Genomic DNA, 24,617 nt, shown 5'->3' on the forward strand with positions numbered 1-24,617 from the left:
GCATTTAGGTTGCTTGCGGTATTTCATAATTATAAATATAAACATTATGGTACCAAATGGATTTTAGTTTACTACTTTCAGTGCATTAACTTAGATTACTGGTGCCCAAGTGTTGGATTAGTTTTATGACCCACATTTTCCTAGAGGACTCTCTGGAAAGACTATATCAGAAATAGCTGGGTGTGTCTATTTCACTACATGTCTGTTAGTAGTATTTATTACCAAATTTGACTAAATCAATAAAGGTGAAGTGTACCTAATAGCTGTTTACACTTGCATATATTCATCACTGGTAAGACTGAAAATTTTTATGTTAACTGATTTGAATTACAGGATATGTGAATGAAAATATGTATAAATATTTATGTGTGGTGGTCTGGCTATCAGTTTACCTATATCTTTTACCATCTGTACAGGAAAGATCCAGTTTTCTCTTATAGAATGCCCCCAAAATTTGAGGTTGCTTGCAAAAAAAAAGGAGTAATTCAAAATGGAAATAGATTGCTTCCTTTTTTAAAAATGACTTTTAAAAGGCTACACAGTTGTTGTAGGACAATCTGTAATTGTGTGAAACATTATGAAAGTAAATGGGGTATCAAGCAATCCACAGATCTTATATCCGACTATATGCTTAATTTAAGCTTTAATTCTGTGGGGATATAAAAGAATCTGTCCTTAAATTAGAATACAAGACAAGCACATATTCAATTTTAGAGTATAAAATGAGAACTAAATTATGTCATACCCCCAAGTGAAATTCACAAGAGAATGAAAGCCAGAATAAATAGGGAGGAAACGAAAACTGATCTGCCTCTTAAAGAGGGTAGATAGAAGGGTAAAGAGAGGACACTATTTTAGGTGAGGAAAAAAGCTCTATTAGCCCTGCTTGATGGAAAGAAGCTGCGTATCCATGCAAAGTCAGCTTTCCCAGAACAAAGTGGGGAAGCTGGGAAGTCGCAGAAAAGGAGTTTCGGAAAGAAGATACAGTGGAGCCAAGTGACTGAAAAGTCCTGAATGCCTGGCACTGGAATCCAAACTCGACCAGGGGCAAAGAGAGCCATGGAAAGTATGTAAGCAGATGTGTGACAGGAGAGCAGTGGGCTGAGTCTTGCAGAGATGTGCAGGGCAAAACGTGGGTAGAAAGGCAAAAACATGGGTAGAAAGGCTACTTCAAATGCCACCACAGAAAGCCAGGTAGAATAACAAGGACGCAAGCCAAGGGGGGTTCCCAGAAACATTTCCAAATGAACAACCACAGGCTAGGGTGACTGACTAAACCTGGAGGTGCAGCTCTGCGTGTGGTTACAGCAAAGAGGGAGCACCAGTTTTAGAGGAAAGAGTCACCAATTTCCAGGTGTACATTTGTAAAAGAATGCAAGGTCCCAGAAATGGCAAAATCATCTCTTTGTAATTAGTAGACTCAAGTTGGGCACAGTAAAGGTACTTTAAGGAAATTGAACTAAGTAAATACACTTCCAGCCAGGAATCAAATTGGTAAGCATTATAAGCATGGCGGTGATCATTATTTTCCTCACTGTGGTAGTGTGAGTTTTACTTACTTTACTTATTTATAATTAAATCACACCTTATTTCACAAAGGATCTCACATACAGTGAGAGTGTAGCTTCAAATAATCAATTCTTTGTTCGTTTACTTAGTCTCTTTATTCTTAAATGCATGAATAATATTAAATGTGTCCATTAAAGCGCTGTTTCATATTTGATATACATAAGGAAAGACTAAAAAATTACACGTCACCACCTGTAAATGTATTCTACTTGGCTCCTATTCTGATGTATTTAAACCATTTCAGTTTTTAAAACTGCAAGCAGGTCATCAGAAAAGCTCTGAGATACATTATATTCAACTCTAGTCAAGTATTACATAACACCAGTTGCACCTAACTAGCAACAACACAGAGTATGTGGCCATTATGAACATAAAACTAATTCTTTCATGTTTATCTTGCTGGCTAAGATCATGGGAATTACCAAAATATTTACTTTCTGCACTATGTTCCCATAGACAGTTATAATTGTGATGATACTTTAGCAGTCATAAAGGCAGGCTTGATACTGACACCAGACTTCCTCCTTTTGTTTGCCTTTTAAGAAGAGGTCATTAATAATAGTAATGATTAGCCACCTCAGTCATCACTCAATCCAGACAGGCGGCACAATGGCCCTTGCATCAAATCTGACCTGTGACGTAGAGGTCTTTAAGCCTTGTAAGTGAGTCTTGATAAGTCCCTCCACACAATAGGATTTCCTATTATAAACATCTGTTTTCTCACATGAACCATGTTGAAAATGTTAAAAATAAGTTTTTCTTTCCATATCAGTTTGTAAAAGGAATAATCAATCAAAAAGTAAGGCTGAAGGTCCAAATCTCCTTCCCCCACTGATGTAAATTTCCATCTTAACTTTCCCAGGGGATTTTAAAGTTCAGTACTAGGGAAGGTAACTATTAAACCTCTAAAGGACACAATAAAGCTTTTCTTTTTTCAAATAGCAGATAACAGCTACTAAAGATATTAAATGCACTTTGAAAGAAAAGAAAAAGGCAAGATGCTATGCAACATGCCAATATTCCTTCCAACTCTAGGACTGTACGTAATCAGGTCCCCAAACCAGTGCACTGCTGCTCTTTAGAGATTCCTCTGGAATCAGGTGGAACACGTGAACATTTAGAGCAGAAGAAGTTTGCGACAGCCATTTGGAAATACCAACACTGCTTCTCCTTGTTTTCCTGCCATCTGCGGGACTTCATCGTACAGAATCTTAGTCATCTAAGCTGTTTACTAGGAAAATAAGAAGCAGATCTGTATAGAGATTAGGAAGGGCAAAAAGGATTCAGCCACATACCAACTCCAAGGGACAGTAACTACCTAGAGTGCTGTATTCAAAAGGATTCTGAGGCCATGGTGTCAGCTCAACAGGAAAGAGTCTATGATGATTATAACGTCTACCAAGGCCATATGAAGGGGGAGTAGCAGCCCTTGTGCCAGATTCTTGCCTCTCCTTTATGCAGATGCACACATCTCCCTAGAGAAGTTTCTTGTTCCTGGGAAAATATATGGTTATTGTGAAAATGACCAGGCTGATCCCAGAATACCAGAAATAAGGGCTGCTAATGCAAACACCATGGCATCTTTTAATGTCAGTATCCTACCCTGCTTTCACTAATTTGTTAAAATGTGCTTAAGTTATTAACTCAACTGAAAAAACCCTTTCCCTCTTAATGACTGATAGTGCTATGCAACAGAAACTTCTGCAATGATGGAAATATTCTGTATCTATACTGTCCAGTGTGGTAGCCACTCACCACATGCGGCTATCGAGCAGCTGAAATACAGCTAGTGTGGCCAAGAAACTGAAATTTTAATTTTACCTCATTTTAATTCACTTAAATATCCATTTAAATAGCTACACGTGACAAGTGGCTACCATATTAGATAGCCAATATGTTTACAACAGAATATGACTAGAATATGTTTGCTTGTAATGTTGAAGTAAATCCCCAAAGGATGGGTACCAAGTCTACTTGGTTTATTGAGATATGCTAAGTGCCTAGAACACTGCCTGAAACATAGCATGTGCTCAATAAATATTCATTGAATGAAAAAATGGATAACAAATGAACTGGATAAAAGATTTTTCCTCTTAGGTCAATCCCGAGGTATGTATAGTTTTGCAGCTTTTGGTCTCTGTACAGCATAATGAGGGGGAGATGTGTGTAATATCACAATTAAATACTCTCTCAGGCTCAAACCAGTAACACATTGACCTAAGTAGACTTACTTAGGTAAGTCTAAGGAGACTGTATTTTCCATAGAGCTTCAAGTGGATAGAGGGTCAGTAGAGGCGTATTTAAATTCTGCACTGAGGATCCAAATACTCTGAAATATCCTCAGAAAAGTAAGAAAATTCATTTTAGAGTTTCCCTAACAGGTACTCTGATAGAACACTATTTTAGGTAAAACTTTTCCAGCATCATAGGAAGACAATAGGGATAATACTATATTATCAAATCCACCAATAGAACTATGTTTATGACCTCTTTTTGGAGATGCCAAATAAAACATTTAACGTTTTTCTTAAAGTGATAGGGAGTATCCCTACAAAAACATATTTGGTATATATAACTTTCAGCAACTTAAAAAATCACATATAATAGTCAGCAACACCAGCATTTATTTGCCCTCCAAAAGTACTGAGAAGTGACAAAAATGGAAAAGTGTTACTAAAGAGACAGATCAAAGAAAACACTGATGAATTCTGTTCCAAATGGGATGGTATTTTTTTAATACTGATAATATAGTGTGAAGAACACTACCTTTCATTAGCAATAATGAATTCTAAACATTTTTGCTTTGTGAAACCGAGGCTATTAAGAAGAAAATATTCCAGAGTTGATTATGGTATTTAGCCTGTCTTGTGACACATGCCATCTAAATAACAATACAACAAACGATTGTGCAGTGCTGTTTGAACCGCAAATAAAACACCTTCTGAGCACTTTCTCTTACCTCTCAATACTGTGGGGACATCTGACCTTGAACTGAGAGTCTCTTCTGAAAATGTTGCCCACATGTCTAAAGTTCTCCCTCTCACAATGTATTCTGCCATCCACCCTCAACCAAACCGTCTAAATTACATTCAGATTTTTGTGGTATCATAATAACTTCAATATGGGATATAGTTCAACATTCTGGTCAGAGACTCCTTTCTTCCCCGCCTCACCCTCCTTCCAAGTTATTTCAGGTTTGCATATTTCATTTTCACGTCTCAGCGGGATACCCATCACATAACATTTATTTGTGAGGTCTAAAGGCATAATGTGGAGGATTGTGAACCAGCATGTCAAAACCACATACTGCATGCGTACGTCTTAAAGAATGAAAAAGGATTCCTTTTTTTCTCAAGATATATAAGCTGTCTCAATAGTATAAGTCCAAAGTGAATACCACAACCTAATTAAAGATGAAGAGCATAACAAGCAGTATTAAAATGTCTTTTTTGATTCATTCTTCTCCAAGTTATGTTTTTATCAAATGTCCTGTCTCATTAATGACTTCGATAGACATAACAAGTATACACACCTTCTAATCTCATCAAATTCAGAAGAGAGTTGAAGTAATTTTTTCTTACATGACTTGGGAGGTATGACAGTAGAGAATACAGAGGCAGGGTAGAAAGGAGCTTTGAGAAGATGCTCAGTCCATTCACCTGCCTACAGGGATGAGCATACTTACATACTCCTGGCAAATGAAGCTGTTTTTAAAGACCTCTGGAGTCAGAAATACCACAGTCTCTCTTGGGACTCAATTCCTACATTTGAGAATGTTTATTTCTAGGAAATTCTTCCTTTGGGTCTAAGCAGGCTTCAGGGCCAGCTTCAGAAGCATGCAAGCTGTGTAATTGCACAGGGCCCTGTGCTCAGTTTAATGCTTTGTTGTCATCATCTTGAAATTCTTAATAATTTAATCTTTGAATTTGTGTTTTGTAAGTGAAGTCTGATAAGACAATGAAGCGCATGTGAGAAGGGAAAATATGTGCAATATGCATGCCTCCTCCCTCTTTTCCCCCCATTCCCATACAGCCCCATAGCTCAGAATTCCCGTGGCCCCAGGATGAGTGGGAGTTCACAGAGACTCAGAGTAAGCAGGAGGAAGCCCTATTCTGTCTAGACTGATTAAGCGAAGGAACTGACAGCCCTGAAAGGCTTTTCATTTGAACCAGAACTTGTTTTGAATTAAGAAAGAAGGCAATAGATTCAAAGAAACAGGAATGACTAAGGAAACCCACTACACTCCTGTTACTTCCCTGTATTAACCAACCACTTACACTGAAAATGATAACATAGAAAGAAAGGGAAATGGAGTGACACAGAGCTCCTTTCCCTTCAGTCCTTCCTTCCTTAGCAGGAAGCTGAAGGTAGAGTGTTGGTAGATGTGCACTGGTTAAGAAGTAAAATAAAGACAGTTAAGTTTTGTGCAGCAATTCTGCAGTTCCATAAGAACAAAATGCATATGAGCTACAAAATACAAGTTGCATATATTGTATATGTATTGTATATATTGTATAATTGTGGCAATTCTTTAAATTTTTCTTTATTTAGAACTACATAAATAAATAGCAAACAAAAATACCACGATGGGAGAGTGACTACAGAAACTAAAAAGCTATGTGTTTAGTACCTGTTTTAACAGCACTTTAGCATATTTTCCTACTTTTTTGAACAAGGGATCTGCATTTTCATTTTGCACTCAACCTCGTAAATTATACAGCTGGCCCTGCCCTGCTTCCTCATGCTCCAGACTCGATCCACTGCATCTGTTCTGCCAAGTCACCTCTTGTTAGCTTCCACCCTTATCTCCATTCATTCACCCCAACAAATGTCAACTGCGCTATGGTCAGGCATTGTGCCAGGCACTGAGAATATAAAAATGAGTAAGATATAATTCCTGCCCTCAAGTGTAGTCGAGGAGACAAATCACCATGAAAAGGTAGTAATATCTACCTTGCATGGCTTTAGTGAGGACTATAAATAATACATATAAAGTAGACAAACCACTACTAATGATGATTAGCACTCTATCCAATTATCTCATTTAATTCTTATTACAATTTATTGGACAGCTAACATAATTGTTTCCATTTTAGAGCTACAGAAGCAGAGATTTAGATCAGCTAAGAAACTTGACCAGAAGGACTTTGCTGGAACCAGCACCTCAAGCCACCCAAGTCTTTTTGACTACTAAATCTGAGTTCATAGTGATAGTGATAGTTAATATTCTTATTAATATAATCTTATACAGATGGCCAAGAAGCACATGAAAAGCTGCTCAACATCACTAATTATTAGAGAAATGCAAACCAAAACTACAGTGAGGTATCACCTCACACCAGTTAGAATGGGCATCATCAGAAAATCTACAAACAACAAATGCTGGAGAGGGTGTGGAGAAAAGGGAACCCTCTTGCACTGTTGGTGGGAATGTAAATTGATGCAGCCACCATGGAGAACAGCATGGAGGTTCTTTAAAAAACTAAAAATAGAATTACCATATGATCCAGCAATCCCACTACTGGACATATACCCTGAGAAAACCATAATTCAAAAAGACACATGCACCCCAATGTTCATTGCAGCACTATTTACAATAGCCAGGTCATGGAAGCAACCTAAGTGTCCATCGACAGACGAATGGATAAAAAAGATGTGGTACATATATATAATGGAACACTACTCAGCCATAAAAAGGAACAAAATTGGGTCATTTGTAGAGACGTGGATGGATCTAGAGACTGTCATACAGAGTGAAGTAAGTCAGAAAGAGAAAAACAAATATCATATATTAATGCATATACGTGGAAGCTAGAAAAATGGTACAGATGAACCAGTCTGCAGGGCAGAAGTTGAGACACAGATGTAGAGAACAAACGTATGGACACCAAGGGGGGAAAGCGGTGGGGGGTTAAGGTGGTGGTGTGATGAATTGGGAGATTGGGATTGACATGTATACACTAATGTGTATAAAATTGATGACTAATAAGAACCTGCTGTATAAAAAAATAAATAAAATAAAATTCAAAAAAAATATATATATAATCTTAACCATTCTATTCTTTAATTTCTATTATTACAGTGTACATTTCTAGCTTCTCAAAGGTCGATTTTAGCTGTAATTTTATCAATCTAAAAATAATGTGAACTCTAAATTTTTTCTAATTTATTTTTACTGTTTTGTTAAGGATATAAAATATAGCTTGATTTTTTTTTTATTCTGACAACCCTTTGACCCAACTGTAGAAAATTAGATTCAACTGACAAAGCTTGTGATTTTCAAAATCGTGTTCATGACTTTGTTGCTAAAATACCGTATACAGGTTAAAAACATGTCTTTGGACGCAGACAGACTTTGGTCCAAACTCTGGCTCTACCACCCACTAATTTCAGAAAGGTACTTAACTCTCAAAGCCTAAATTTTCCCATATGTAAAACAGGGATGAAAACAATACCTTAACTATATTATAGGTCCTTGTTTAAGATTAAATGAGATAATCCTTGTGAAACACTTAAAAGAAAACATGGTACCTAGTTAACACCCAAAAATTTCAGTTTTAGTACTATTATCTTTAGTACCATGTTTTCACATCTGTGTTTAAAACTGGATCTGAAGTGACTTTTTTGTTGAAATGGTTTCCTCCAACACAAAAAAATAAGTTCAAGCGTCTCTGATTTCAAAGAAGTATATATTTCTTTGTAAATAAAAGCATGCGTTAACGGCACCTGGTAGTCACATACCTCAATGATTCAAAGCATCTAAGATGTTTATTTATATCATCCTTCACCAAAAACTCCAAATGCATGCCCCCATTTTTTCCCTTTTTGTTCTAAACTGCCTATTCAAAGGATCAAGAGTAAAAGAGTTTATAAACTACATATAAAGAATTACATAAATGTAACAAAATATCCCTGTCATTTAGCGAGGCTACCTCAGTTCTCTCTAACCCTTGAAGTGACACTTAAATTTAAGAACGTTGAGCAAATTAAAATGGCTGAACTGTTTTCTCTCATGGAAAAGGAAAGGATTAGATAATCTGAAGGTTTACTGCCATCACCCTGGCGGTCAAATGACTGTTTCCCTGGCTTCAGGGAAGTGATTGAAGAGTATATAAAAAATAGACTGAAGTGATTGAAGAGTATGTAAAAAATAGACTGGATACCACATAAAAATGGACTATATACCTATTTTTTAAATAGCTCTAGGAAAAAAAAAGGCCTTTACTTGACATTTTTATTATGGTTTGAAGAAAAGGAAAACAGGATTTGGGTAAAAAAACAAAACAAAACCAAGCTTTCATTTGATACCTTAGAAAACATGATAGCCATGTGATATTTTCCTAAAACCACCACCTTTTTCAATAACTCTGGCTGTTACCACTGCAGGCTTGTGGGTCCTTACCAATTCTTGAGTGTCCTGCTGCAGTGGCAGAAATGCCGCTTCCAGGATAGCAATCTGGTCGGCACTAAGCTTCTGCCACAGCCCGATCAGCAGAATCACCAAATGGGTGGCACTTTTCAGCCTGGTGAATGACTGGAACAGATTGTCTTGGTTTTCCTCTACTGCATCTGCTAGAGAGATTACCTGCAGAAATTACAAACTTCAGTTAGGGATAATTTCACAATTCTTGAGCCCTCAACAAATTACATTTGGCACACTCTTGTTTTTCTTTAAAACAGCTTCATGAACTTTGTCTTCCACAAACACAAGCTATGTTGAGTAATAAAAGAGTTATCATTCATCTGTTCGCTTCCTTCTTTTAAAAAAATACCCTAAGTAATTCCAAATCCATATGGCCAAGAGATGAAAATATCCACGAAATCAGCTTAATGGGGACATTGTTCAGTGTCTGCTTCACCATCAATTCACCTTCTACAATATATGATAATATAAGTAACCTCTAATACAGTTATTATGGTCATTATTACTAGTCACAAAGATTGATCAATTTAAAAAATTCTTGATCAATTTAAAAAATTTTTATCAAAGTAACTGCATTTACCTTGGAATTTCAAATAATAACTTCATAATATCCTTTTCAGAAAATAACTGTCTTCCTCTATTACTTATTACATGGTATTGGAATATCCAATATTTCTTTACTATATTTAAAAGGTAGATAATGTTCAAACATTTGACCAATCAAGCAATGTCATTTTTAACACAAATGTCAGGCACCAGCCCACAGGGACCTGAAAGAAAAAAATATTCAGGGTCCATTAGCTTTACAATGCCAAATCTACTTAGGATAAAACTGGCAGGAGTGAGTAGAATTGGCTTTTTTTTTTTTTTTTTTTCATCCTCTTGAATAATCCTGTGGAAAAAAGAACTAAAGTAACAATTGGATAGAACACTGAAGACAGCCCATTGGTGTTTTATTTTATTTTAATGTCTTGGTGAATTTTGTGCTCATTAAAAGTAATGAACTGATTAGCCCAGAGGCTCAAGGCACATGACAGCCCCCAGAACTGGAGTAGCAAAAGCCGGGGCAATGTAAGCTCCTTTCTACAAGTCCCCACCAGCTTGAGGGACTAGAGCTCATATGAGTTTCAGAAGTCTAGTGCAGATGACCCATTTGGTGATATTTCACGGCTTACTGACACTGGCCCAAAGGGCCTATTAAAAAATCATCAGTCAAACAAGTATAGTCTGCAGCTGTGTGGTCTCCCAAATTCCATGTAGGAGAAGGGCTATAAGGGGACAGTCCTGAGAGTATCTGGGAGACACTGGAAAAGAGATGTAGGTTAGAGAAAGACAAAGCACCTGAAGGCCTTTGCCTGACACTCCCGGGCAAACCAGGATTCCTTGCCACTTGCAGGAGTTATGAAAGGCAATTACAATTCACATTCAGCTCTAGAGGGAGCCCTGGGCGTTGGGACCAAGGTAAGCATTAACAAAGCACACTGCTTACTGAGTGCCTACTACTGTGCTACTTTTCATTTGCATTCAAAGGTACGTGATACCCTGTAGCCCATGAGGATCTTATAATTTGTTGGACAGGAAACATACATACACAACCAATTAGTGGAAAGAAGCATTACTGTAATAATGTCCTTATTGTGCAGCACAGAAAGTAAGTGTGAAAGAAGCTAGCTAAGGGGCAGATTACTATGGGCCAGAGTTAATATCCCTGGGGCCTCTTTTACTCAAATGAGGCTTGGAACTCATCCCTTCCCCATTACTTCAAGAAGTTCCCTCGAGGAGATGGAGAAGTCACTTTCCTTAAACCAAAACACCTGGAATTATCTGCTTCCCCAGCCCTCACCATGATTACAACTGACTCCTGTTAAAAATCTAAGTTTAATTTCATCTTCTTCCTGTGAATGTTATCAATTAAGCCTCACTGTGGGGGCCATCATATTATGACACAGATGCTTATTGTCAATAAGTCCAAATCATACAAAGATCAAGGTGATAAACACCTCCTGAGTGCCAGGGATGTGCAAGAATTTGCAGGAAGCACTACAGGGAATTCAATGGCAACAGAGATAACCTCCATCTTCAAAGACTTTATAATGGAGAAAGGAAAATAGGTCAAGGAGGCAAACACTGACAATATAGGGAAGACCCTATAGACTATTAAGGAGGAGAATACCACTAACATTATGATCATTATGTTAATAATAAGCCCTCCAATTAATTGAGCATGAACGTATGCCAAGCAATCTGCTCTGTGCCATACAGGTATCAGTGCGTTCAATCCTCACGCCTCCGCTGAGACTTAGTTGGCAAGATCTCTGTTTTATAGATGAGGCCTCTGAGGCTCAGCAGATGTAAGGAATGTGCCCAGTACTGTACATAGGGTGTGCCAACTGTGTCTGTGCTTAGATGTGCTCCATGCTTGGTTTAAGGCCCTGTTGTCTCTGTCTTGAAAGTCTTAATAACTTTATTTTTGAATTTGTGCTTTGTAAGTGAAGTCTATAGGATAATGGACCATGCACATGATCAGAGGAGATATGCTCATTAACTGAGAGAGTTAAGTGCTCTTATATTTGCATTTAAAACTGGCATTGCACAATATAAAGATTAATCATAGAATTCATGCTAACAATTTAAAATTTTAATTTTTCCTTACTTGAGATAACATTAAATAGGAAATAAAAGCACCACCAGAAGGTGTGAAAGAGAGACCACTGAAGAAAGGAAAGAACTTTATATTTTAGTAGCTGTTTCAATAGCACTTTCTTCTACCTTTTAACAAGGGCCCTGCATTTTCATTTTGCACTGGGAACTGCAAATTAAGTAGCCAGTTTGACCATCACCTAGTGAACGAGAAAGCAGGATTCGACTTGGAGTCTCTCACTCTGAAGTCTGCATGAGACCTGAAGCACCTTATAGGTTCGGAGAAGGGCCTAACTACTAGTGAGTGTGGAGGGCCTTGGGAAGGAAAAGGTGGAAGCAGCAGCAGTGGCCACTGGACCAGGCTCAGCCAGCTCCTACCAGCTCAGGAGAAAGGACTGATTATTCAGTTTTCAGGAATTTTGTGAGCCAGTTGTTAAACATGGCCATTGCTAAAAATTAAATTATGTAAACTTAAAAATAAGTTACATGAAAACAAAAGTAATAAATACTCAAAACGCATTACTTCCTAATTATTTTACTGATATCTAGGCCCTTGAGGTTATTTATGCCTGTTGCATCTGTATGTTGGCAACATTCTGCAATGGTGAGCTACTGCCCATTTCTTCCCAACTCCACATCCAGTGACCTCATGCTAGAAGCTTGCAATCAGCCATGGTGGAAGTATTTACAACATGCAAATCAACAAATGTTATAAAGTTAGGCTTCCCACCCACCCTGCTCCTCACAAATAGCCAGTTGGTAAGTATCTACCAGCATGCCACTGAGAAGAGGTACCTGAAATTTGTCCTCAAGAATAGACATTGGGTAAGGGGGCTTTAAAAGTGAAGGAAACAACCTGAGCAAGTGCATTAAAGCACAAATGCAGAGGCTGCTTGTTCAGGAAGGAGCAAATATTCCAGTTTGGGAAGAGCATTTGGTGAGACAAAAAAGGTCATCTGGGCAACTGCTGTAGAGGAACCACAATGTCAAGGTGAAGAGTGTGCAGGTACTGGAGAGCCACAGAGTATTCTGAGTATGGGTGTTATCTGATGGAGGCTGTGCTCTAAGTAGCCATCGGATCACAGCAAACATTTAGAGCATTTGCTGGGACTTAAGTGAGGCTTTTTTGCACGTTCCTCACTATCAAGGGAAAATTCTTACTAAGTGTAACAGCATGTCAGTTCGTGGACCCACCCAACTTGCTAAACACAGCTGTGGTGGAAGAATGACTTCTCAGTGAGACAGCAGCCCAAGCCACAGGATCTTTCCTGAGCAAGACCCAAAATACATCAATCCTGGAGAAGCATCGTTTCTCTAAGTTTCAGTCTCGCTGGATATATTTCTGTGCCATTGTGGAAAGAGTCTGCTATCCCCAAATGGTCACAGAAATTGGAAAGAAATGGGATAAACAATTCCTTATGTAAATTACCCCCAAGGAAAATCTTCCTGACCTACTGGCCAGCATGAAATACTAAACAGATCTCCATGTTCTCAATTTAGTTTTACACGTAATAGCCAAGTTTACTTTGTTCTCCACAAGAGCCAAATGAATTTAGCAGAATTAACATAGTAAAAAGGGATGGAAAAACTAGACCCATCAAGATTTAGATCTGTCTGACCAGGGCCTAGAGGATCTCGCAGCTCACCTGGAACTGAGAAATGAGGCCAACCAGCTGCTAGGGCTTACATGTGAGGGACAGTGATTTTTCAGTGCTCATCACTGGCTGTACAAGATGTGTGTTCCCTGGTGTTCAACAGAACTACAGAAAGGGAGAGGTTTAGGAAAAAATAAATGCTAACGATTTCAAGCACAATGTGTTGATGGCCTTTGTTTTGCTTTTTCAAATTGAAGGATTCCAAATTAAATGGAGACCCCAAAGGACATCTCTATCCAACTGCCATATCAATTGATGCCAAAGTAATGAGGCAGAGGTCCAGGGAGCTGCTTGCAGGAAAATGCTCAACTCATAAAGTGAGTGTGAAATTAATCCCAAATACTTCCAGCTGCCAAGATAGGCTCTAAAATTGGTTACAGGAAAGCAGCAGCAGCAACAGCAAAGTAGACATGAATCATACTATGTGAACACAGACATGTCCAATTTCTTCACCTAAACTGACCATCGAATCTGGCTCCCAATCTCATGTATGGCATACAGAACCCCACTACATTGCTGTTTAGCTGTCATTTACTGAGCCCTGACTGTGGGCCAGGCACTGGGCTAGTGCTGTTATACTCAGGTTATCACTTGGTCCTCGTGATACCCTCTGAGATAAAAATCGTTGATCACCTTGGCTCCCACTTCCAGATGAGGAAACAGAAGCTTAGAGCTCCGATGAGCTTAATGCTCAAATGATGAGCACACTGCCTGTGGTAATGAACTAGGGCAGGGAAGGACAGGGGTTTTAATGCTGTCTCCTGATTCCCTATTGGGTGCCCTTTCTTCTCACTGATACACAAACGTATACAGTTGGCTCCATAAAGTAATCCGGTGGATTTTTATATTGATAATCAAACAATAACACTGAGGAAAAACACTAGTAATATATTGTAGCAATAACAGGTATATGTGCTTTAGTTAAGTTTTTCCATTGTTGGGGCTTTTAATATAGGTTGAAATTTCCAGGTTGGTTTCTGCCCAAAGTTACAGTATAAAGGAAATTAGTTCATAATTTGTAAAGGATGGGAAGTTAACATAGTAAGTTTTTTTCTCTTAACAAAGGGAATTTAATTATGTTCTATATAACTCAAAATTATGAAGACTAGAAAACAGCTATTTCCTAGGCCTGCTCCTTTAGTGAAGCTACTTTTTTAAAAGGAATGATTGATTTATTTTCTATAAATCATAGAGTACAATGTTTTCCGTGGTCTAAGCAAGTTGATGGTATATAACAATAATTGTTAACATTGTCTTAGGGCTTTCTAGGAGCCAGGCACTGTGCTAACGTCCTTACAGGGATTCTCTCATTTCACTCTCAAAACAATTCTATGAGGTAGATACTAGTACTGCCCCCATTTAAAACATAAGGAAACAGAATTACAGAAAGGGTCACGCAGTTAGTAAGTGACAGAGCCAGAATTCACACCCAAGCCATCTGACCCAAGAAACGTCACCAAGTAACCTTGCCTGCATTAATTTTCTGCCTGCACATCAGTTTCATCATAGGCAATATGTGGAACAAATTCTATCAAAAGTTTCCCAATGGGAGGTTTCAGCTTTGCTGATGTTCCAATACCTCATACGAATTAAGATAGGTTTATTTTAACAAAAGGTCAGCGTGGATGAACGAGTTAGGAAAATGGAGTTCCTATGATATGGATGAGTTTATATATCCCCCAGGACAGAATGCAATAGGCTGTGCTGGAACAGGCAATGGCCTGGGAGCCAAGAAGACAGAGATTCTAGTCCTGGCTTCCCTACTAAACAGCTTTAGGTCAGTGTTCAATGTACTTCCCTTTTCAGGGCTCTATGGTTTCATCACCTTTAAAATGTAGGGGTGGGAAATATGATCTCTATCAACCATCATAGCTGTGTCAGATGCAAAAACTTTTAAATTACTTTTGTATGATTTATTTTGAACTATCCATGCTCCTTCCCCATCTATCCATCCATTTCTTCCCCTCTATTTGTATACATACTGAGTTTCTCATTTAATATTTGTTGATTTGCAGCTTTTATCTATACAATACCAGTAAGAATGTTTTTCTTTGACTAATTCATAGGATTATGAAAATTAAATTAGAGAAGTAAAAAGATGAACAATACCAAGTGTTGGCAAGGATGTGGAGAAATGGGAACACCGATACCTTGCTAGTGGAAATATGGTATGGTCACTCTGGAAAACAATCTGGCAGTTCCTCAAAAAGTTAAACATATATGACCCAGAAATTCCACTTCTAGGTTTATGCCCGAGAGAAATGAAAATATATATCCACTAAAAACCTTGTTCAAAAATGTTTACGGAAGCATTATTTATAATAGCCCGAAAGGAGAAACAACTCAAATGTTCTTCAACTGATGAATTGATAAATTAAACGTGGAATATTCTTCAGCCATAAAAGAAATGGAGTACTTACACATGCTACTACATGGATAAACCTTAAAAATATTATGCTAAGTTAAAGAAGCTAGTCACAAAAAGTCTTTTTTGTGACTGTCTTGTATTATTCATGCTGTATTATTCCATTTATATGAAATGTCCAGAATGGGCAAATCTATAAACATAGTAAGCATGTGGTGATTACTTAGGGCTGGGGTGGGTGGTAGACAGGAGGAAATGGAAAGTGACTGCTAATGGGTGTGGAGTTTCTTTTAGGGAGGATGAAAATGTTCTAAATAGACTGTGGTGATGGTTGCATAACCCGTGAATATGCTAAAAATCATTAAGTTGTCCACTTTAAATGGGCGAATTGTATGCATGTAAATTATATCTCAATAAAGCTGTTAAAAATAATAAGAGGGGCTTCCCTGGTGGCGGAGTGGTTGAGAGTCCGCCTGCCGATGCAGGGGACACGGGTTCGTGCCCCGGTCTGGGAAGATCTCACATGCCGCGGAGCGGCTAGGCCCCTGAGCCATGGCCACTGAGCCTGTGCGTCCAGAGCCTGTGCTCCGCAACGGGAGAGGCCACAACAGTGAGAGGCCCACGTACCGCAAAATATATATATATATTAATAATAATAAGAGAAGTTAAAAGTACTATGAAAGCATAATTCATAAAAGGTAGATAAATTAACATAAATAAAGGTACTTTAAGAAACAATTTTGATATATTAATGGCTATATCAAATTGCAACTGGGGCTTAATGACATTCTAGATGATGGAATGATCACGTGACTTTGGAGTCTATTAGATCTAAATCTGAATGCTGGTAATGCTTACTTACTAGCTGTACAACCTCTGGCTAGTTACTTTACCTCTCTCAGACTCAGTTTTCTCACCTGTAAAACAACACTCCTGGTTACTGTTTCTTAATATTTCCTGTAGTTGAAAGCTTATTTCAGTTTAGTAACAGCTGGTAAATTCTACTTTTTCTGTTAGACTCACAATGACATTGAAAAAGGAAGACCTTTCTCCTGGTACTTGAGGCACACTACCAACTACCGCCTCCTAAGGCGATGCAGGAGAGCTGATAACTCTGCAGTGCTCCCTGGCCCTCTCTGTGTGTCACTCAATGGGACACTGCTCATTCTGTAGCCAAGTTTAATCCAGTTTCAAGTAAAATGTCATGAGACCCTGTTTCAATATATTACTACAAGCTATGTAAGTTACATGTATTGGATTCCCTTTTTGACCTCTTTAGCAATTCTATTAAAACACACACGCACAGACACACAACTTTGCCTGATATGACTTGTGCTCTAGAAATTCTCTGAGGCTTGTTAATCAGGGAGCGAGACATTGTTTGATTTTCCTTTGTACCTCACTGAAAATGCTAGAAAATTTTGTGATGTGAATAAAATGTTTATGAAGTTACACCCAACATGCCCTCAATTTTCCAGTACTCAGTACACAGTGGGTGTCCCATAATGCTGGTTGAATTGGTGAACCTCACAGTCAGTCTGCCTAAAAATCCAGCACAACTAGGAGCCATACTAAACTACTTCTTAAATCCTGGACACAATCAGGTACTGTCAGGCTCCCAATTTGAATGGAACTCAAGTGATGTCACATGGAAACAACAGACCTACCTCAATATATCTGTCATGTACTTTAAAAAAAAATCTCTCCAATTCACCTTTAGCCACAGCTGTCTAACGCCAAGCTACAGACAGCTCTAATGACTGCTGAAATTAATTTATTCTTCACATGGCTGCCCTTTGGTTAGAAAGACACTTTAAATCTGGGGGAGACTTGGAAGCAGGCAAGAAATAGGACATGCTTCCTACTCAACCATGTTATTTGTCATGGCATTTGCTGCGTACTCCAACATGGCAAAGGCCTTGCAATAAGGAAGAAGAAAAAGTTTACCAGGTCTCAACTTTTACTTTGGCTGAAAAGATCCAATTTGTATCCAAGAGAATTATTCTTTTACCAAAAAACAGTGAAATAAGGTTCAAAATGAAAAAAGAAAGGGCATAGAGATGATTTAAATGCCAGATGAGCATATAAGAAGTGTTTCATTATCTATGTGCTGAACCTTTAGCTAGATAAAAGAGAACTTTGGGTTTTTACTTCAGAGGCATAGCAAGAATCTAATTCTTAGCTACTTTGCTACTATGTCATTTTGTATAAATAGGATAGGGGACTGGATTACATTCTATTGTACCTCACATGAAGTAAAAAACCTAAGATACCCCTATAACATGCATTTAGCTGAAACTTCTAAACCAAACCCAGGATTAGCATACATTTTTAACCATGCTACCATTTGGGGTAGCTATTAAAACAACAGAGAAAGTGTACCCATTCAGTAAAAAACTTCAGTTGCACAAGTTATTTATCTTCATAAAAAGAGACCTGCTAATTGCCTAAATCACCTGATGCTTTGCAACAGCAAGGTATGATCTTTGTGACTCTTTGAAGCCCTGATGGTTTTTCTGGTCTAGGATTATAATTTTCCTTGACACCAATCTACACTTGCCAAATGCCTTGAGAATTCATAGAAAACTGGTTTTAGAAAAACAACTTACTCCTGAGAAATTTCTTTATACTATATACTGTAGAACCCTTTTTTTTTTCTTTTTTAATGTTCTGCCCAGAAGAATATAAAAGGTAGGCAGTGCTGGAATATAGACTTTGGCTGGGACTTTTAAAATATATACCATTGATACATAAAAATGTTAAATGAAAAAGACAATAAATCATTTATAAGTGACACAGAGACAAATTTTGCTATTTCTGCAAAGTTTATTCACCAAATAGACATGTAACTTAACCAGATGAAGGGAAACTAACTCCAGTGCTTGGCTAATATAGTGCCAAAAATACAACTGGTCTCAAACCTGATTACTGCTCTGACCACTGCCCCCCCAACACCAGGTGACCAAATTTTTACCGCTTTCCATAAAATTATCTACTTATAGCCAAGTGAAACCCCGATTTGAAAAATAATAATTAATGGACTCAAGTTGTAAACAGAAGAATGAATGCTCTCCGGACCACCGTTGCTCATTGAACAGATCGCTATTAAAGCTGGAACCTACGGCTGGCAATGTCAAAGCTCATTTTACAAACCCTGGAGAATGCCACAGTTATCACTGTCCAAAAACAACAACCACGAGGTCTGATCTGAATAGTTTCTAAGTTTAGAATGTTTCAGGCCACATTCTTACATGCAGACATGTCAGCAATTATGTAGCCACCCACACAGCCTTGAGTGCCATCTCCAATGAGGGGAAATGATGAATAGATGGGCAGTTGGCAGGTGTTCTAAGAGCATTCCTTAGCAAATGCTGACACATTATTCAGTGTGATCAATTAAGGCATGCTGATGATCCACCCAAAGGCAGAAAGAGAGACTGGAGACCCCAACAGTGCCAGTGATGCTACTGATCATTTCCTTGGTTCCAGAATTTGAGAGGTGAGCATGACACGTTCACAAAAAAGTGAAACTGTTGAGTTTTTTCTTTCTTTAAATCTTCCTTTAAAACATCTGCCTTTTCAGAGTCTGTTTCTCTTGAACACCTGTGAATTTTAATCATTTTTGCTTTTTTTAGATAAAATACATAGTTATACCACTACTATCTGGTAGTACTTTGGCAAGACATATAGAGGACTATACGGCTCAGACAACATGGAAATAATATAAAAGGCAATAAATGGAGCTTCCTGGTTTCATATGAAGTGAAACTAAGATAAACTATGGGCACCTCTACAATCACAGGCTGTAGGGACATTATAATTGCAAGTGGCTTTCTTGAAGACATGTTGTGCCAGATTTCTACAGTTCTGTAAGCTCCTCCAGGTCAGAGGCTATTTTATTGTTTGCTGTACCCTTCCCATAGTCTCTGGCTCACAGCATGTTTGCTGTACTGAAGTAAATTAAAAAGCCTAATAACTCAGTAGCAGAGTGTCCATTAAGATGCCAATTTACAGGAGCACTACTTGGGCAATGGAAGTCCATCCCTACATTCCAGGTGAACAAGACCAGAACCTACCATTTTTTAAAAGTTTTTATAGGCTATGTTATTTACTGGGTCTACCATAGATAGTAAATAACTAGGTTATAAATTCATGCCTTCCACACGTAGTATTACAATGAATTACTAAATTCATTCAAGTCTTTGCTGCTAAGATTATGTGGTGAGTGTTATAAAGTCTGTAATTTAACTTTAAAATACATCATCATAGACAAGGTCATATGATGAAAGAATGTGAATCAGCTTAAGCTACACTCTAGAGCAGAGTTTCTCAACCTCCTCATTAATGACATTTGGGGCCAGATGATTCTTTGATATGGGGAGCTGTCATGGGCACTGTTGGAAGTTTAGTGGCATCCCTGGACTCTACACACTAGAGGGTGTCAATAGCACCCTCCCCCTAGTTGTAACAACCAAAATGTCTCCAGACATTGCCAAATGTCTCCTTGGGGGCAAAATCATACTAGTTGGGAATCACTGCTCTAGAGTCTGCATTTGTGCTCAAAACAGCCATTCCAATCAGAAGCAAAGTTCACAAGCCAGAGGGGTCTACCACAAACACTTAAGCTATTGGTGTCTCTAGTAACACTGGAGACTTTCTAATTACCATAAATGAATGTCAGAAATGAGTTTTGATTGGTGCAGAGGTTTGATAATTAGCATTATGGGTTCTAGAAATAGATTCATTGACAAAATTAATGGTATTTAAGATAAGTAAATTAGCTGAATATTTTTACACTCATACTCTTCTTTGCCTGAACAGAATATAAGAATCCAGGAAGACCCTGAAGGGATATGGTCCAAGTCTTGACCCTAAGCGATCCTTTGTCTTGTCTTCGGAGCAGAAAATTTCTAGCTATCTGATGCTCATTATGAGGATAAATGGATCTTGCTTTGGATTACTGTCCTATCTGCCTCAAGTGAACCTTTCCAGGAAGGTGATGTTCTAGTATCTGAAAGACATAGAGATGAGCCTTCCCCAAGCCTAGAGTATGAATGGTTGCATGCTTATGTGTTTATTTAATAAATGTCTTCACATGTAGCAAAATTTTACTGAGACTTACTTTCACTATAATGAGGAAGAAAGGTTGTGGGGAAATAGTTCATTCTTATTCATCTCAAGTATTTTGATGGCTATTATTACTTACTGAAAAGAATTTAAGAGTTATGCATGACCAAATTGGCAAAGGTAATGTACAATGTCAAGTCTGTGCTAAGTGATGAGGATATATGTGACTTAACAGCTGCCTGCAAAGAACAGTCTAGCAATAAAAACAAATATATTAATAAAAACAACAGCTGCTGCTTACTGTGTGTTCACTATGTGCCAGGCACAATCCTGAGAACTCCATGTATATTACTCCTAAACCTTTCAACAACCCCTCTGGGTAATTATTATCTTTGACTGATTAAGGAAACACGGTTCAGAGAAGTTAAACAACTTGTTCAAAATCACACAGCAGTTCCTATATTCAAACCAGGACTAAAACCTCTAAAGCCCAACTACTTCCCTGCATACCACACTGTGCCCATAGACATACACACACACACACACACACACACACACACACACACACCTATGTTATGTAAGTGGTATACAAATGATTATTGGGTTAATATGAGACAAATCTATAAACGACCCCTCCCCACCAAGGAGGGTGACTTTCTGGGGATGAAGGACCCACAGATTCCTTTGCCCTTCTTTTAAACAAATCCACATTTGAACGTTTGAATGACTTTGGCTCAGAAAAGCATGCAGGAGTCCTGAATATCACTCCTTGCTGTATTGCATCTACATCTCTGTTACCTGCCTGGCCCTGTAGTCATTTGAGTTTGTAATCCCTGCAATAATCACAAACTTTTCAAACATAAAACAACTACAACAGGTATGACAAAGTAGAAATCAGCTGCACCACAAATGAATAAACCTGAATCTGGGCTCTCGTCCTGTCCCACCCCTCACTGTGGTTTGACCCTAAGAGAGGCCCATAATCTCTTTAAGCTTCAGTTTTCTCCTCTGTGAAAGAGAGGCATTTGCTGTAAAGATCAAATGAGATACAACATAAATGTGTTTGTCACGACACCTAGCACACAGTAAGTACTCAATAGAGCTTAGAAGTATTAATATTATTATTATTCGTTGTTCCCTGGCTAAACATCTGATCAACATATTTTTTATTAAAACAAAACAAAAAAGGTCCCTCTAAGTCCAACACATTTTTTCTTCCTTCTAAGTAGCTGAAATAGACTGTACATGGAAGACAGTATCTGATGAGACAGGTATGGGTTACAAGCTAGTTTCAAAAATAACTCACTTTCTAGTTTACTTAGCTAAACCAAACAGGTGTCAGAGGTTAAATCAGAATCCTCCAATAGAGTCCATTTACCAGAAATCGGAATCCATTTTCAGAGAATAACAAGAGAAAAAGATTATCATCACACCAGTAACTGATTCACACAGACACTTTTTGTTTAAATTCTTGGAATTAATATCCAAAAATGTGATAACAAGCTGAGTTTGGGTAAAATAACAGATATCACACCAAATCACCCAGAGAAGAAACTTTTAATCTGGGGATAGAATGCCATCTTGGCACTTTTGGGGCATGCATGAGTGATGGGAAAGATTACAGTTTGGCTTGGGAACCCTCAGGAAATAGTTCTTTGTTTCAGTTCTCCAGTGTTTTATACTGCAGCCATCATTTTAAGTCTCCTAAGAACACCTTAGAAAAGTAGAGTTTAGCAATCTTTAAAAATATATGATTTGATGATTAAAAAACAATTTTATGAAAGATTATACACATTGTTGGGGAACTGCTCACCACAAAAATTCCAGGATGTCAGAAATCCATTATGGCAGGAATCTGAGAATGAGAGGCTGACCGGTCACATCTTAGTTTACCAATATGTAGGATAGTTAGATTGTTTCTCTGGTTTTATAACAACTTTTGCTTGAACAGAGATAGGAGCAATAGAAAGGTTTTGGTTATCAACACTACTTTGATAAGGTATTAAATATCCAAGTTTTCCTTCCACTTACTGAAGAAAAACTCAGCAGCAACTTCAGCAACAAGAGTTAGAATCAGATTCACTTTAAGAAAGGCGGGGGGGTTTGGACCAAATCTCTAGACCAATCTTCTACTAGTTGACTCTTCTCCCAATCAAATTTAATGTCTTTCAAGAAGAGAAATCTTTTGGGTTTTTAAAAAATATTTATTTGGCTGCGCTGGGTCTTTAGTTGCAGCACACGGGATCTTTGTTGCGGACCTTTTTTTTTTTTTTTTTTTTTAGTTGCAGCATGTGGGATCTTTGGTTGTGGCATGTGGGATGCAGGATCTAGTTGCCTGACTAGGGATCAAACCTGGGCCCCCTGCCTTGGGAGTGCAGGGTCTTAACTGCTGGACCACCAGGGAAGTCCCAAGAACAGAAATCTTAACTAGGAATATCCACAAGGTTTTCTGTAATGTTCTAGACCAAAGGTTTTTCAACAGTTTGTCATTATGGCAATTTCAATTGGTTATTTTGATTTAAAGAAGTCTATCCTGAATGTTATAAGGTATCTCAGATATGCTAACCACTCACATATATTATCAATTAGTAGTAATGTTCTGCTAAAAACCAAGCAAACTCCATTCCTTAATATGAAACTACTTATCTAGAGGTCTGATAAATTCCTTTCCTCTGACGAGAAATAAACTCTAATATTAATGAGACCAAGAGGAGAAGAATTTAGCAATAGCAGAATCTAAATTGGAGGGCTACATCATAAGACACTTACTATATCACCCAACAGTATTTGTTTACATGTCTCCATTCCCTAGATTATATGTTCTTCAAGACCAAGGACTACACCCTTATTTAAAGCTCATGACACTGTAAATATTCAATACATTCATCTGAATTCAACTGAACTGAATTTAAAAAGACTTTCAAAATCATCTAGTTTAAGCCCCTTATTTTTTAAATATATAAAAAATGCTAAAGCCCAGAGAGGTTCAGTGACTTGCCTAAAATCACATAGAAGGTTAGTATTAGAACCAGGGCACATTCACATCCTGCTTTAAGGATTTTAGTTACACTGTCTCATTAACTATTCACAACAAGCTTTCAAATCAAGTGGAGTAAGCACCTATATCCTCATTTTATTAGGAAAAAATGCAAAATGCCAAGGTCACATGGCGGGTTTAAAAGTGTATTAAACTCAGAACTCCATGCCTTAGCTTTTACTCTTAAGGCACAGAGGATTTAAAACATTCCACTCTTTACCTACAAGGAACAAGCTAGGAAGGGGAAGTGAATTTAGTCCAAGTGCTCAAGAAAATGGGATGGCACAAAAGGGGGAAACATAGATGCTGCATAAAAAGAAATTGATATAAGGGGCACAGGTGCAGTTGGCTGAAGGAAGGAGGAAATCTTGAAGCTGGTCTCTCCATAAAACAGGATCATAGTCTGGCTTTGTTTTGACTTTCTATTTTCCCAGAAATTTAGTAATTTTCTTCACTGTCACAGTTTTATAATTTTTATAGCTGATCTCATATACAGTTTACAGTCTATCACATCTCTGACATTGATGATTATTTTCCCTGTGATCACTAGGCTGTGATACTGGGTCATTAAGTTGAGATGTTTTCTTTATAGGAGAACCTGAGCCCCTACCTTAACCCTTTCTCAGGTTGGGCATAAGGTGTTTCCTAACAGTTGAGAACAACAAAATTCATAAAGGGCAGAGACCAAGACATATAACCTGGCCATTCTTGCCAGAGTTACTGGGATGAAGGAGATCAAAATGTGGGCATGGAATAAAAGAGGAAAAGAAATAGCCCAGACCACTTCTTCCAGAAGCAAAAACCTGTCTCAAGTTTGCTTGATGTGACAGAAAGAACACAGGCCTTCGACTTAACAGTCTG

General features: G+C 38.0%; 1 protein-coding gene across 4 annotated transcripts in view; it reads right to left on the reverse strand.

Annotated features, from left to right (window-relative positions):
* BBS9 (Bardet-Biedl syndrome 9) overlaps positions 1 to 24,617 on the reverse strand; it is a 453,658-nt gene that overhangs the window by 81,047 nt on the left and 347,994 nt on the right. For 3 of the 4 annotated variants that reach the window (XM_089917019.1, XM_089917020.1, XM_089917021.1), the window contains one exon: positions 8,972 to 9,154. In XM_089917019.1, the coding sequence (XP_089773145.1) occupies positions 8,972 to 9,154 (183 nt within the window). Of the gene's footprint in view, positions 1 to 8,971; positions 9,155 to 24,617 lie in introns of those variants that run through there. The other variant, XM_089917023.1, reaches the window with a different exon arrangement.

Source organism: Delphinapterus leucas, chromosome 9 (assembly GCF_059928025.1).
Source record: "Delphinapterus leucas isolate spDelLeu-1000000601 "Yukka" chromosome 9, BTC_Dleu_Yukka2, whole genome shotgun sequence".
In the NCBI taxonomy this organism is placed as follows: Eukaryota; Metazoa; Chordata; class Mammalia; order Artiodactyla; family Monodontidae; genus Delphinapterus; species Delphinapterus leucas.